The following is a 16,530-nucleotide window of genomic DNA, read 5'->3' as shown; positions in this document are numbered from 1 at the left end:
TCAGCATAACACCCTCCAGTTCCATCCACGTCGTTGCAAATGGCAAGATCTCATTCCTTTTTATGGCTGCATAATATTCCATTGTATACACCCAATTTTAAATAAAGAAAAGAAATTTGACTGTGTGAGTATGATGAGAAGCAGTCTTTGCTGCTTGCAATACAGAAGGAGAAAGGTAAAGCAGGACACCCATTCCTCTTAGTAACATTTGGACACAACACCATCACATGGCCCCTCTTCCATCACCAGTTGGTTAGTCTGGTAGATCCTAAACTATTAACTGAAAGCTGTCTCCCCAGTAAGTATACTGGGGGACTGTTGGGAAGCTGAATTAGCAAGTCCTTTAAAAATATATGTAGTATCAAAAAATAAAATAAAATATATTAGTACCAATGTGTGCCCTATGTATAACTTCTTGAGTCATCAGTTTATAAGTCAGAATGTATTTCTAGGTAACTGTGTTATATGACAGTGTTTACCAACTATTAGTCTACTTCTTTAAACAAACTGATTTATTTATTTATTTATTTTTAAAGATTTTATTTATTTGAAAGAGAGAGAGCAGGAGCAGGGGAGAGGGGCAGAGGGAAAAGGAGAAGCAAACTTCCTACTGAGCAGGGATCCTGATGCAGGGCTGGATCCCAGGACCCCAAGATCATGACCTGAACTGAAGGGCACGCCACCCATGTGCCCCGAAAATGACTCTTTTGGATGAAGTACTCTATTTTAGTTTATTTTCTAGCTCTCTCTATATCATATCCAAAAATTTGGATGGGAATTAAAAATTTTGGATAACAACAAAGATATTTTTTAAGAATAAAAAAGAATTCGTTTCAGATATTTAGAGTATTCATCAATAAATAAATTGAAATAAAAAGATGAATTTTTTTAAATTTAAAGGAATTATTATTACTTTTTAAAGATTTTTTTTTTAAGATTTTATTTATTTATTTGACAGAGAGAGACACAGCAAGAGAGGGAACACAAGCAGGGGGAGTGGGAGAGGGAGAAACAGGCTTCCCATCAAGCAGGGAGCCGGATATGGGGCTCGATTCCAGGACCCTGGGATCATGACCTGAGCCGAAGGCAGACGTGTAACGACTGAGCCACCCAGGTGCCCCTGTAAATTTCTCAGCTGTCTAAGGACTTCCTGGTTTGGCCCTTGCCTATCTATCCAGCTTCATATCCCACATTTCCCATAATCCTTTGCACTGTAGGCCCAAGCAATATTAGACTACATGTAGTTCCCAGAGCACTCAATGTTCTCTCCTACCCTCTCTCCTTCACTTATGCTTTCCCGCTTTCTGGAACATCCTTCCACCTGCTATCATTCTATTCCCTTCCTCCATAGACGAACACATTGGAAAACCATTGTTTTAGTAAAACAGCAGCTATTCTCACAGCTCTGGCACAGTACTCAAGCAGACCTGAGTGCAGATCCCAGCTTTACCACTTACTAGTTGTGTGACACTGAGCAAGTTGCTTAATTTTTCTGAGCCTCCTTAAAAATGGGAATGCTAATATTTACTTTGAAGATTTGTTCTGATGTTAATATATCTGACACTAGTAGCTGCTGCTGTTGTCAGCAGTGGCAGAAATAGTATTGTTATGGTCAGGAATATAATTTTAGCTGAATCTGGTAGATTCGACTGGGATTTAGTCTGAAGAATTGAGTGTTTGGGGAGTAATAATAAAACATGCACAATTGTGCCAATGTATTTACTTTGTGATTAGGAATGACCTCTTACAAGGTTCACGTTAGTCTCTTATTTCTGGGAGGTTCTTCGGAAGCCCACCAAACATATCACTGGTAATGACTAGATCTCAGGAGGCAAAGTGATAAAACCTGGATTAGAGAACCCAAATCCAGTTGCCTCCAAAGCCCCATGTTCTTGCCCTATACCATTCTGCCATCTTCATATAATTCTTGAATGGTATCAAAACGTATTTCCTGAAATTTTGTTGTCTTGATATTTCTAGCAACTACTGGTAAAATTCTTTTTTAAAAAAAGATTTATTTTATTTGGAGAGATTGCATGTATGGTGTGGGGGAGGGGCAGAGGGAGAGGAAGAGAGAGAATCTCAAATAGACTCCCTGTTGAATGCAGAGCCCAGTTCGAGGCTTGCTCTCATGACCCTGAGATCATGACCTGCGCTTAAATCAGCCATCACAGGTGCCCCACTACTGGTAAAATTCTACATATTACTAATTGCAGGAATTAATTTTAAGTATTTCTGAGTATAATTGAAGCTGATAGTACCGTGCTTAAAAAGTTTCGTTGCTCCTATTGATTATAGTGGTCCAAGCTCTTCAACATGGACTCTAGTTAGGGAAACAGAAATATTACATAATTTGAGTTTGGTATATGATCACATAATCAGGAATAATGATAGGATGCAGTAGGAACACTAAGAGAAGGAGTCTGGAAAAGTTTCCTGGAGGTGACATTTATGTAGAAACTGAAAGGACAATCAGCAGAAAGGGAGTGTTCTGAAGAAAGAGAATCATTTTAAATTTGATCATTACACTAACCATTTGCTCCTTACAGAAATATTTTCTTTTTTCTTTAGATTCTGCCCTTGAGAAGGCTCAGCTAGAAATTGAGAAACTGAAAGAAAATTTGACAAAACTGAAAGAAAATGGTGAGTCATGCATGTCAGCAGATATAATAATACATTAAACAATAATAAGTGTATTATACATGTTTTAACATAATATCCTTAATAATAATAAGAAAGCACTATTATTGCCACTGTTATTACTTATTCCTACTACTATAACTACTAGTACCACTTATTGCTTACTAAGTACTGGGTGCCTTATATGTATGTATTAACTCTAATCCTCACAACAATTCCAAGTAGTGAGTATTATTATTCCCATTTCAAAGACAAAGAAGCTGAGTTATGGCAAGGTTAAGTGAGTTATCCATTAGCTACATTAAGTATTAATGAATTAAGTAATGTAGAGCTGGTATTTGAACCCATATATATCTGACTCCAAAACCTGTGGTCAACACAAATAATACATATCTTACCACTGAGATCAAGACACCTTATGATGAATTTAACAATACCTCACACAGATTTGTTCACCCAGAAGCCAACAGACTTGTAATCCCTGGTGAATTTGTTAATCTGACCCTAGTTTGACTATGTACAAATGTTACCAGCTATAAATAATACAACAAAATTTAAGTGTTATAATGGTAGCAACTACAAAAATAATTAAAAACATGTTACCCATTTTATTTATTTATTTATTTATTATGTTATGTTAGTCACCATACAGTACTTCATTAGTTTTTGATATAGTGTACCATGATTCATTGTTTGCATATAACACCCAGGGCTCATTGCAATACGTGCCCTCCTTAATACCCACCACCCGGCTAACCCATCCCTCCACCCCCCTCCCCTCTGAAACCCTCAGTTTGTTTCCCAGAGTCCATAGCATGTTACCCATTTTAAATAATTCTAAAACTAGGTTTCCCAGTGATATTGTGATTTATAAGAAATATATATTTGGTCTTTGTCTCTGCTTCTTTTTTTAAAATTTTTATTGTAATTCAATTAATGAACATATAATGTTTTATTGGTTTCAGAGGTACAGGTCTGTGATTCATCAGTCTCATATATACCTAGTGCTCATTACATGCCCTCCTTAATGCTCATCACCCAGTTACCCCATCCCCCCACCTCCCTCCCCTCCAACAACCCTCAGTTTGTTTCCTATGATTAAGAGTCTCTTATGGTTTGTCTCCCTCTCTAGTTTCATCTTGTTTTATTTTTTCTTCTCTTCCCCTATGATCCTCTGTTTTGTTTCTTAAATTCCACGTATCAGTGAGATCATATGATAATTGTCTTTCTCTGATTGACTTATTTCACTTAGCGTAATACCCTCTAGTTCCAACCACATTGTTGCAAATGGCAAGATTTCATTTTCTGATGGCTGCATAATAATCCAGTGTGTGTGTGTGTGTGTGTGTGTGTGTGTGTGTGTGTATACACCACATCTTCTTTATCCATTCATTTGTCATGTTGGCCCTGTTTCTGGCACAAAGCTTCTAAAACCCTTGAAATTTCTTGTGATGGGAGTGATAAAAAGTGTCTTTTGTTATGTTAATGAGGACTTTTGGAAAGCTCCTAGGTTACCAGAGGCTGGAAGAGGACAGTGGCTAGCAATTGAGTTCAGTCAGCAATGGCCAGTGATTTTGTCAATCATGCCTATGAATGAAACCTTTATAAAAACCCAAAAAGATATGGTCTGGAGAGCTTTCTGGGTTGGTGACCACATGGATATTTGGGAACAGTGGTGTGCACAGAGAGGATATGGAAGCTCCTGACCCTTTTTCTTAATACTTTGCCCCATGCATCTCTCCCATCTGGCTATTCTTATAATAAACTGGTAATCTGGTGAGTAAAATGTTTCTCTAAATTCTGTGAGCCACTCTAAAAAATTAATCAAATGAAGATGGGGGTCGTGGCAACCTCTGGTTTATAACCAGTCAGTCAGAAGCACAGGTAACAAGATGGGTTTGTCATTGGCATCTTAAGTGGTGGGCATTCTTGTGGGACTTAGCCCTTACCTGTGGAATCTGCTGCTGTCTCGAGCTAGATAGTGTCAGAATTGAGTTGAATTATAAGATACCTGGCTAGTGTCCAAGAATTGCCTGGATGTGTGGGGAAAAAGAACCCCACACATTGTAATTGGTGATCAAGATTATTAACCCTCGGGCGTCTGGGTGGCTCAGTCGTTAAGCATCTGCCTTCGGCTCAGGTCATGATCCCAGGGTCCTGGGATCGAGTCCCACATCGGGCTCCCTGCTCAGTGGGAAGCCTGCTTCTCTCTCTCCTACTCCCCCTGCTTGTGTTCCCTCTCTTGCTGTGTCTCTCTCTGTCAAATAAATAAATAAAATCTTTAAAAAAAAAGAAAAGAAAAAAGATTATTAACCCTCCTTTTCAAAAATATATGAATACAGTTATAACATGAGCACTGCTTCCTTAGTAACTGATAAAACAAGAAAACAAAATCAGTAAGGATAAAGACTTAAGAATAGTACCGGCCAACATGACCAAATTGATAATTACAGAAAACTCCACCAAATCACAGGTTCTTTTCAAGTACACATGGAACATTCACAAGGAGAGGCCGTACTGAGCCATAAAACAACTTTCTGTGGAAGAACTGAAATCACACAAATTGTGTTCTCTGACCGTAATAGAATTAAACTAAGAATCAATAACAGAAGTATATTTAGACAATCCCCCAATATTTGGAAGCCAAACAAGATATTTCTAAACTGCCATGCCTTCAGAGAAAAAATCACAAGGGATATTAGAAAATATTTTCCATGAGTTAACTTGAATGAAAATGAAAAAAAAAACATATAAATATTTGGGGGGAAGTGACTAAATCCATGCTTGGATGGGAATTTATACCATTTAATGCTTATACCAGAAATCAAGAAAGGATTCAAAGTGATCCAACCTTTCACCTTAAAAACCCAGAATAAGAAGAGCAAATTAATCCCAAAGCAAGTGAAATGAAAAGGGTATTAAAAATAAGAGTGGAAGTCAATAAAATTAAAGACAGAACCACAAGAGAGTAAATTATGGAACCAAGAGTGGTTCTTTGGAAGGATCAATAACACTGGTAAACTTCTAATTAGATTGATCATGAAAAAAAGAAGACAACAAATCACCAATATAAGAAACGATAGAAAGAACATTTCTACAGACCAAAAAGATAATAAGGGAGTATTTTGAACAACTTTATGCCACTATATTTGATGACCATTATGACATGAACACCTTCCTTCAAAGACAAACTACCAAACCTCACTCAAGAAGAAATCTGCCAAAGGAATTGAATTTGTAGTTAAAAATCTTCCCATGAAGAAAACTCTAGGCTTAGATATCTAAAAAAATTTTTTTTAAATTAATAATACTAATTTTACATAAAGTCTTCCAGAAAATTGAAGAAGCCAAAATACTTTCCAACTTTTAAGAGGTCAGTATTACCTTGATATCAAAACCAGATGAAGATATTACATTATCACTAATGACTATAGAAGAACTTGTAAAAGTACAGAGAGTAAGAAGTAACTTTTGGGGTAGCAAAATTAAGTTGTGTTTATCCGCAATGGATTGGCTAACTAAGTGACTGTGTATCTATTAATAAGGACATAGATCTATGTGCACAGATGTGAACAGATGTTTATGATATATTATCAAGTGAAAAAAGCAAGTTGTAGAGTAATATATGTGGTATAATGCTATTTTGGTTTTTATTTTTTGGGTGTATGTGTCTGTGTGTGTATGTCCACAGGACCGCTATGAGGTGGTACACATCAATGTATGGCAATAAAGTTGTAAAGACACTGGAATAATTTTGTATAAGTTGTAAATAGCTGCTGCCCTGAGTCTTTCAGCTGTCTCCCACCTACCCCAGCAATCCCAGCTCCTCCCCACCCCTTATCTTCCCAACCACTAAAGGGATAATACTTGGCAGTTCTCTAGCACTCTTCTCTGGAGCTACGTTCTTGTAGGCGAGGGCCCATGCTTTAGCAATTGTTAAATATTTTTAATACAACCCTTGTCTGAAGAATATGCATATAAAATATTTTGAAGAATATTTACTAAGTATTAACGATATTATTTTAGGTCAGCGTGGTGAATAAGGGTTAGATGACAATATTCACTTTGAACATAACGGTATAGTTTTTCTTTTTTAAAAAAAAAAGCCTATATTCCATTTGTGATCAGCAAAACAATATTGCATTTAAAACAAGTCATTATTTGGAGCACCAGGGTGGTGGAGTTGGTTGTGTCCCACTCTTGGTTTCAGCTCAGGCCTGACCTCAGTGTTGTGAGATTGAACCCTGCATTAGGCTCCGCACCTAGTGTGGAGTCTGCTTGGGTTTCTCTCTCCCTCTCTCTCTGGCTGTCCCCCCCACACACACTCTCTCTCTCTCTCTCTAAAATAAATAAATCAATGTTTAAAACAAGCCATTATTCAAATGCATCTTTGAGATTTATGAAAACTGAAATTCTGGTAACATTCAGTGGAGAAATGGGCAGTGTCATTGCACAGAATGTAACTTTGTACAATCTTTTTAAAGAGTAATTTGGCAATATCTATTACATTTTCTAAATGCACATATCCTCTGATCCAGCTGTCCCATTTCTGGGGATTTATTTTTTGGAAATAATGTCATAAGTGCCTAAAGATTGATAAACAAGGATAATGATTTTAGAATTGTTTATAAGAGTAAAGCATTGGCAACACACCCGAATCTTGTTCAGTAGGGGAAAAGTGACACACATTATGGCACATTTGGACAATGGTGCACTGTGCAGAACAAAATGAGAGACTGGATGAAGACTGATATAAGTGGTATATGAATAAGATGGACTAAAGAGTAGAGAGGAATAAATTATCAATATGACAGATGGAATCCCCAAAATATATATTGAGCGAAAGAAGCCTGACACAAAAAAATACGTATATTAAGATTCCATTTGTAGGAAGAGCAAGAACCAGTAAAACTAACCTAAAAATAGTTCCAATGAGAAATGGAAAGTGACTTTATAAGGGTTGTCCTGTACAGACAGCCATGACATATTCACAAGTGGTAAAGTTGCAGACAGATTATGTAGCATCGTTTAAATCTTTAAAAAAAACTGCACAGGCCAAAAACCAAATGTCTCTGTCTCTGTCTCTCTCATTATATATCACATCCACTTGCATATACTGAGTGGGATTGCGAATGATTTTTTTTTTTTGCTGTGTTTTCAGCACTTTTCAAATTAAAAAAAAATTACATACTAAGGGAGAAAAGAAAATAAGAAGTGGAAAAAAGAAAAATGAAGAAAGAAAAAAACACAAGGAATAATTAATGAAGGCGATGAAGAAGGAAAACAAAGGACACTTTAAAGCAGAAGAAAAATAAGAGAAATATGAGCAGAAGTAGTTTAAAAGAACAGGCGATGAAGAAGGAAACAGGCGATGAAGAAGGAAAACAAAGGAGACTTTAAAGCAGAAGAAAAATAAGAGAAATATAAGCAGAAGTAGCTCAAAAGAAACAGCCACAAATTCAGGAAAGTCTCGGGCAGCAAGTTTGCAATACTGAAACTGATGAGTGCTGGAAAGAGCAGGTCTTACCGTGAGGTGCTAAGCTCAGAGTAAACTACTATTTTATGGGCTGTGGTGCAGGCAGAAAGATGGTTTTGATGCATGAACTTGATTTAGCTAGGAAAATCTATCCATTCGCTGCTCATGGCTCACCACTTGTCATCCGTGGGGCCCTGCTGTTGCTGAGTAAAAGAAAAGTGTCTAGGAGTATATGTGGTGTGTAAGAGAGACAGGACCCCAAGCAAGATGGGAAGATCATTTTCTCAGTTGTATAACTTTTAGGAGGTAGGTTCCACTGCTTTAAAAGTACAATTCCTCGAAGACCCTCTATTGCTGGAAATCCTATTCTCAAAATATCCAGCTCATTAGTCTGGTGTGAATAATAAAAAAATTCTGTTCTCTTTGGATAGGTTGGTAGAATATTCTAGGGCTGGACTTGAGAGTGTAGCAGCTCTCCTGTGCAGAGAATCACATACGCAGAGACATGGTAGGACTGATGAGAAGGCAGGAAATAGCACTTCCTTGGTTTTAAAGTTAGTCCCTCAAATTAAAACTTTGATCCAATTGAGCCAACTGTGTCTGTTCTCTATTTTAGATTCAGTTGACCTACAGAAAGCAAGGGAACATAATCAGAGACTGGATGAGGAAATTCTGGCTTTAAGAAATTGGGTTCAATCACTGGACTCAGAAAAAGAAGTGCTTGAAGAAGTGGTAAGTTGTTTAATATAATTTGTTCTTAGAATTTATTTAAATGTGTATAAAATAACAATCAGCAGCTAGAGCATTATATGCATATTAGTGAGGACTGATCCTGCTAGCTAGAGTACCCCAAATAGATGCCATACTCCGACCTAGGTGCAGTCTATCAGTATTTATGTTTTATACATTTTAACTACCCATGCTAAACAGTAATGTTATTGCTATGATGTCAATTTAGGATCTTTTCTTTTTAATAAAGATTTAGGTAATTATTTATACTTTATTTACCAAATAGAAATTATTTCCCTATTTTATTGGATAAGTTTGAATTGTGTCACATTTTTGAACCATTTCTTTTTAGTAATTTATTGATTTTTTTTAAAAGATTTTATTTATTTATTTGACAGTGAGAGACATAACGAGAGAGGGATAACAAGCAGGGGGAGTGGGAGAGGGAGAAGCAGGCTTCCCACTGAGCAGGGAGCCCGATGGAAGGCTCGATCCCAGGACCCTGGGATCATGACCTGAGCAGAAGGCAGACGGTTAATGACTGAGCCACCCAGGTGCCCATTAATTTATTGATTTTTAATATGTACTTCCAAGTTCTGGATATATGTCTTCAATTTTAGTTTATATTCATTTTACAATCATATCTCTAGTGTCTCACACAGCACCTGGCTATACTAAGTTCTCAAGTAATTTTGTTACAAGAATGAATACATACTCATTAGGATGGCTCTTATAAAAACAACAGAAAATAACAAGTGTTGATGGTAATATGGAGAAATTGGAACCCTTGTGCATTGTTGTTGAGAGTGAAAAATGATGCTGCAGTCACTATAGGAACCAGATAGCACTTTCTCTAAAAAGTAAATGTAGAATCACTATATGATCAAGCAATTCTGCTTTTGAGTATATACCCAAAGAATTGAAAGTGGGGATGTGAACAGATATTTGCACACTCATGTAAATAGCAGTGTTATCCACAATAGCCCAAAGGCTGATGCAACCCAAGTATCCCTTGAGGGATGAATAGATAAAACAGAAGGTGGAATATACAATGGAATATTATTCAGCCTTAAACAGGAAGGAAGTTCTGACCTATGCTGCAACATGGATGAAACCTGAAGGCATTATACTAATTGAAATGTGAGTCACAAAAGGACAACCAGTGTATGATTCCCCTTTTATGAGGTAGCGAGAGTAGCCAAAATCATAGAGACAGAAAATAGAATGGTGGTTGTCATGGGCTAGGGGAGAGAAGGGCAGAAAGGGGAGTTACTGCTTAATGGGCATAGAGTTTCAGTTTTGCATGATGAAAAGAATTTTGGAGATTGATGATGGTGATGTTTGCATAATAATTAGAATGTACTTAATAATACTGAAGTGTGCACTTGAAAATGGTCAACATGGTAAATTTTGTATTATGTATATTTTATCATTATTTTAAAAATGCAGTCATAAAAAGAATGAATAAACAACTGTTCAAATTGTCTTAGTCTTTTTACATTTACATATTTAATACCAACATATACCTATATATTTAATACATACACGTACATGTATACACATGCATGATAAAATTCAAGAAGGGTATATCCCAAACAGTGTTACTTCTGGAAAGGGAAATGGGATTGTGGGGTAAGGTTATGTGAAGGAAAATTTCACTTTTTACTCTATATACCTATGTGTTGTTTGAAATTTTTTCATGAAGAATGTATTCATGTATTACTCGTATCTTTTAAAAACAAAGCAAACCACCTCCCCAACTCCATACTCTCATATTGAAAATGCTTTTGTATTTAAGGTTGGAAGACTTAAAGGAGAGATTTATGAATCTCAAGGGAATAAGCAACCTGGAAACCACTCCCCTGGGAAAACTGTGGGTGCTGAACAGAAAGAACAGGTATTTTAAAGTCTATTCTTTCTGATTTAGAATTTTTAAGTGAGTTGCATTTTTGCAGAGTACACTGAGTGTGCTGATCATTTCTACTCTCCTCTTAATTGCCTATCTCTTTCTATTGCTTGGCCAATTAGAGTGGAGGAAGAAACTGGGGTAAGAAGATGTGTTACTATTCACATCTTCCCCACAGGGAAAATTTATATGAAGAACATAATGGACTATAATCTTTTTTAAAGAAAAAAAAGGGAATCTTACAAAGATACAAACAATTTGGGCATTTTTAATCTCAAAATGAAGTCAATTTATAGAATCAACCAATGATGGGGGAGTGGGTAGTTGGAGTCACACTTAAAGTAATAAACTATGGTAAAGAACCAGAAAGGCTTAGATGCTGTGCACAGTGTCTGGTCTTTTCAGCATGATCAGCCTCTGAAGTGCTGGGCAAAGTGATCAACCTTAAGCTGGAATGAAGCAGGAGCCTCTATGTTTTAGATAGGGCTGTGTCAGACACTCAGGGCAAGGGGCTAGACTGCTTTGGGGGGCTTTCCTCTTACTTACCTAAGATGAGTGACATCCCTTGTTGCTGAACTTGTTTTTATTGTAGCTCCCTGGGCCCTATAGCCCAGACCTCTTAGGTATCATGGAAACTACAGCTATAGGATTCTTTGCTCTGACCCAAGGAACTAGTATCCTTCTTTGTCTTCCAAAACCCTCTTACATAGAAGCAGTGCATTTTTGTAGGAAGGAAGGGAGGAAAAGCAGAGAAGGTGGAAGAGAGGAGTGGAGGGAAGGAAAGAAGGAATTTCCAGGCCAGACTTCAGTAACTTTTACCAAAACTCTTTCCAAAGAACTAAGTAGTGCTCAGAATGCCTGGGTGGCTCAGTTGGTTGGCCGTCTGACTCATAATTTCAGCTCAGGTCATGATCTTGGGGTCGTGGGATTGAGCCCCAAGTCAGGCTCCCTGCTCAGTGGGGGGTCTACTTCAGATTCTCTCCCTCTTCCTCTGCCCCTTCCCCTGCTCACACTCTCCTACACTCTCTCTAATATAAATAAATAAATCTTAAAAAAAAAAAGAACTCAGAGTTCTCTAATTAAAAGCAAACTGAGGGGCCCCTGGTTGGCTCAGTCGCTTAAGTATCTGCCTTTGGCTCAGGTCATGATTCCAGGGTCCTAGGATCGAACCCCATGTCGAGCTCACTGCTCAGCAGGGAGCCTGCTTTTCCCTCTCCCTCTGCTGCTCCCCCTGCTTCTGCTCTCTCTCTTTCTCTGTCAAATAAATAAATAAATAAATAAATCTTTAAAAAAAAAGACAAGTTGATTTTTAGTAACCATTTTGATTAGCTTATTTATCCTTTCAAAATTGAATATTTATTCAGTTTTCCTCCTTTTCTGGTTTCTTTTTCTTTTTACTAAAATGCTCCTAGAGATCCTTCCATATCATACAAAAAAGTCTTCCTCATTTTTTTGTTAATATTTTTTTTTATTTATCCATTCATGAGAGACAGAGAGAGAGATGCAGAGGCAGAGGGAAAAGCAGGCTCCCGATGGAGCAGGGAGCCCGATGTGGGACTCGATCCTAGGACCCTGGGATCATGACCTGAGCCAAAGGCAGACGCTTAGCCGACTGAGCCACCCAGGCATCCCAAGTCTTCCTCATTCTTTAGAGCAGTCTAGCTTTCTATTGTGTGGATGTACTATAATTTATTTAACCAGTCTCCTTTTGATGGACACTTGGGTTGTTTCTAGTCTTTTGCACACATATGTGGGTGTTTCTGTAGGATAGAGTCACAGAAATGGGATTGTGGGATTAGAGAGTAGATGGATCTGTAATTTGGGTAGATACTGCCAGATATTCCTCAGAGAGAATTGTACCACTTTCCTCTCCTTCCACAATGCATGTAAAAAAAATTTCTTAAAGAATTCACCAACTGAATATATTGTCAAGCTTTTGTGTTTTTACTAAATGATAGCTGAGAATGGTCATCTAAGTGTAGTTTTAATGTTCATTTATCTATTTATAGTGAAATTGGGAATTTTTCATGTCTAAAAGTTACTTGTATTTCTTTTATAAAATTTGCTTCATTGAAATATGTAATACAATATAAACATACATATTATAAGAGTTGAGTTCAGCGAATTTTGACAGGTGCGTACACCTATAACCACAACCAACCAGTGCAATCAAGAAAGAGAACATATTCATTAGCCTATAAAGTTCCCTCCCCCTTTGCCATCAACCCGCCTTCCAACCCCAGTCTCCACTCCACCACTTTCTATTATCATAACTTTTCTAGAATTTCAAACAAATAGAATCATCTAGTATATACTCTTATGTTCGGCTTCTTTCACTTATAATGATGCTTTTGAGATTTATCCAAGTTGTTGCCTGTGTCAGTAGTTCATTTTTTATATTGCTTAGTAATATCCCTGTATTTGGATATACCATAAATTGTTTATCCACCCACTGGTTGGTAGACATTCAGATTGTTTTTAGGTTTTGACTGTTATAAAGCTGCCACTAATATCCTTATACCTTTTTTTTTATTCTTGGATAAATACCTAGTAGTGAAATTACCAAGTCATAGAGTAAATGTATATTTAACCTTATAAAAAAACTGCTAGACTGACAGAAAGACCAGGGGTGCCTGAGTGGCAGAGCTCCCAGGTATCGGAGCAGGGAAGCTGGCTGCAAAGACGGCGCCAAGGAGTGGGCTCTCAGCTCGGGGTTGCCATAAACTGTGATCCGGGACACAGTCGGGCCACTGCTCTTCCAGCAGGGACCCAACAAGTGGCAGATCCGGGGAGACTCCCCTTCCTCTCCCCGGGAGGAGCGGCGTGGGAGTGCACCGCAGGGATCTGCTGGGTTTGGAGACTCCACACTGAGTCGGGTGCCAGAGATAGAAACGTTCAGTCACAGGCCGGGTGAGCACGGAGTGCGGCTGGAGACCGGGGAGATGGGAGTGATTGACTGCTTTTCTCTGGGGGCGCACTGAGGAGTGGGGCCCTGAGTTCTCGGCTCCTCCAGGGTGGAGATTGGGAAGCCGCCATTTTCACTTTCCTCCTCCAAAGCTGTACAGAAAGCTTGCAGGGAACAAAAGCTCCCTAGAGCAAACCCGAGCAGATTACTTAGCCTGGACCCGGCAAAGGTGGGGCAATTCCGCCTCCAGCAAAGACATTTGGGAACCATGGCAACAGGCCCCTCCCCCAAAAGATCAGCAAGAACAGCCAGCCAAGACCAAGTTTACCGATCAATGAGAACGGCAGAACTCCAGCGCTAGGGGAATACAGCACATAGAATCCATGGCTTTTTTCCCATGATGCTTTAGTCTTTTGAAGTTAATTTTTTTAATTTTCTTTATTTTTTCTTTTTCTATTTTTTTGTTGAATTTTTCTTCTTTCCTTCTTCAACCAACATCTTATCACTTCCTTTTTTTAAAAATCTTTTTTAATTTTTCATTTTTACAGTCATATTCTATCTCTTTGTTGTATTTAACCTATTTTTTGTATATATATGTTTTTCTTTCTTTAAAATTTTGGGATACAGTTTCTTCTAACAGACCAAAATATACACTAAATCTAGTGTATGATATTGTCCTAGTCTCCCACCTGATCACATTCTCTCTTTTAAAAAAAATTTTTTTCATTCTTTTTTCAAACAACTTCTTATCAATTCCTTTTTAAAAATCTTTTTAAATTTTCATGTTTACAGTCATATTCCATCCTTTCATCGTATTTACCCTTATTTTTGTATATATATAAGTTTTTCTTTCTTTAAACTTTTGGGAGGTGATTTCTTCTAACAGACCAAAATACACCCAAAATCTAGTGTGTGGCTCTGTTATATTCACCAGCCTAATCATATTTTTTCCCCTTTCTCCCCCAACGCCCCCCCGGTTTCAGGTCTCTTCTGATTTGTTTAGTGTATGTTTTTCTGGGGTCATTGTTATGCTTTTAGCATTTTTTTAGCATTTTGTTCCTAATTCATGTATTCCCCTCTGGACAAAGTGACAAGATGGAAAAAGTAACCTCAAAAAAAAGAACAAGAGGCAGGACCAACTGCCAGGGGTCTAATCAATACAGCCATTAGTAAAATGTCGGAACTAGAGTTCAGAATGACGATTATAAAGATACTAGCTAGGCTTCAAAAAAGCATAGAAGATACTAGAGAATCCCTTCTGGAGAAATAAAAGGACTAAAATCTCACCAAGTCAAAATCCAGAAGACTATTAATGAGGTACAATAAAAAATGGAGGCTCTAACTGCTAGGATAAATGAGGCAGAAGAGAGAATTAGTGATATAGAAGACCAAGCGATGGAGAATAAAGAAGCTGAGAAAAAGAGAGATAACTACTGGATCACAAGGGGAGAATTCGAGAGATAAGTGATACCATAAAGCAAAATGACATTAGAATAATTCTGATCCCAGAAGAAGAAGAAAGAGAGAGGGGGGGCAGAAGGTATATTGGACCAAATTATAGCAGAGAGTTTCCCTAATTTGGGGAAGGAAACAGGCATCAAAATCCAGGAGGCACAGAGAACCCACCTCAAAATCAATAAAAATAGGTCAACACCCCGACATCTAATAGTAAAACTCACAAGTCTCAGAGACAAAGAGAAAATCCTGAAAGCAGCTCGGGACAAGAGGTCTGTAACCTACAATGTTAGAAATATTAGATTGGCAGCGGACTTATCCACAGAGACCTGGCAGGCCAGAAAGGCCTGGCATGATATATTCAGAGCACTAAACGAGAAAAATATGCAGCCAAGAATACTATATCCAGCTAGGCTGTCATTGAAAATAGAAGGAGAGATAAAAAGCTTCCAGGACAAACAAAAACTAAAAGAATTTTCAAACACCAAACCAGCCCTACAAGCAATATTGAAAGGGGTCCTCTAAGCAAAGAAAGAGCCTAAAAGTAACATAGACCAGAAAGGAACAGAGACAGTATACAGCATCACCTTACAGGCAATATAATGGCACTAAATTCATACCTTTCAATAGTTACCATGAATGTAAATGGCCTAAATGCCCCAATCAAAAGACACAGGATATCAGATTGGATAAAAATACAAAACCCATTGATATGCTGTCTACAAGAGACTCATTTTAGACCCAAAGATACCCCTAGTTGGAAAGTGAGGGGGTGGAAAACCATTTACCATGCTAATGGACATTGAAAGAAAGCTGGGGTGGCAATCCTTATATCAGACAAATTAGATTTTAAACCAAAGACTATAATAAGAGATGAGAAAGGACACTACATCATACTTAAAGGGTCTATCCAACAAGAAGATCTAACAATTGTAAATATCTATGCCCCTAACATGGGAGCAGCCAATTGTATAAGCCAATTAATAACAAAATCAAAGAAACACATCAACAGTAATACAGGGATAGTAGGGGACTTTAAGACCCCCTCACTGAAATGGACAGATCATCTAAGCAAAGATCAACAAGGAAATAAAGGCTTTAAATGACAAGCTGGACCGGATGGACTTCACAGATATATTCAGAACATTCCATCTCAAAGCAACAGAATACACATTCTTCTCTAGTGCCCATGGAACATTTTCCAGAGTAGATCACATCCTGGGTCACAAATCAGGTCTCAACCAGTACCAAAAAAATGGGATTGGGGCACCTCGGTGGCTTAGTTATTAAGTGTCTGCCTTTGGCTCGGGTCATGATCCCGTGGTTCTGCGGTCAAGCCCCGCATCAGGCTCTGCTCAGTGGAAAGCCTGCTTCTCCCTCTCCCACTCCCCCTGCTTGTGTTCCCTCTCTCACTGTGTC

General features: G+C 38.0%; 1 protein-coding gene across 1 annotated transcript in view; it reads left to right on the top strand.

The window, feature by feature from the left end:
• Window positions 1–16,530, top strand: part of CCDC30 (coiled-coil domain containing 30) — an 85,942-nt gene that overhangs the window by 27,870 nt on the left and 41,542 nt on the right. Inside the window, exons 7-9 of the mRNA XM_025856365.2 lie at window positions 2,572–2,643; window positions 8,733–8,848; window positions 10,644–10,742. Coding sequence (XP_025712150.2) covers window positions 2,572–2,643; window positions 8,733–8,848; window positions 10,644–10,742 — 287 coding nt within the window. The remainder of the gene's footprint in view (window positions 1–2,571; window positions 2,644–8,732; window positions 8,849–10,643; window positions 10,743–16,530) is intronic.

Source organism: Callorhinus ursinus, unplaced genomic scaffold (assembly GCF_003265705.2).
Source record: "Callorhinus ursinus isolate GAN/ISIS: 27379988/994484 unplaced genomic scaffold, GSC_fseal_2.0 scaffold18, whole genome shotgun sequence".
NCBI classification, from domain to species: domain Eukaryota; kingdom Metazoa; phylum Chordata; class Mammalia; order Carnivora; family Otariidae; genus Callorhinus; species Callorhinus ursinus.
Note: the sequence above shows the minus strand (reverse complement) of the source record. Positions and strands in the feature narration are given on the sequence as shown.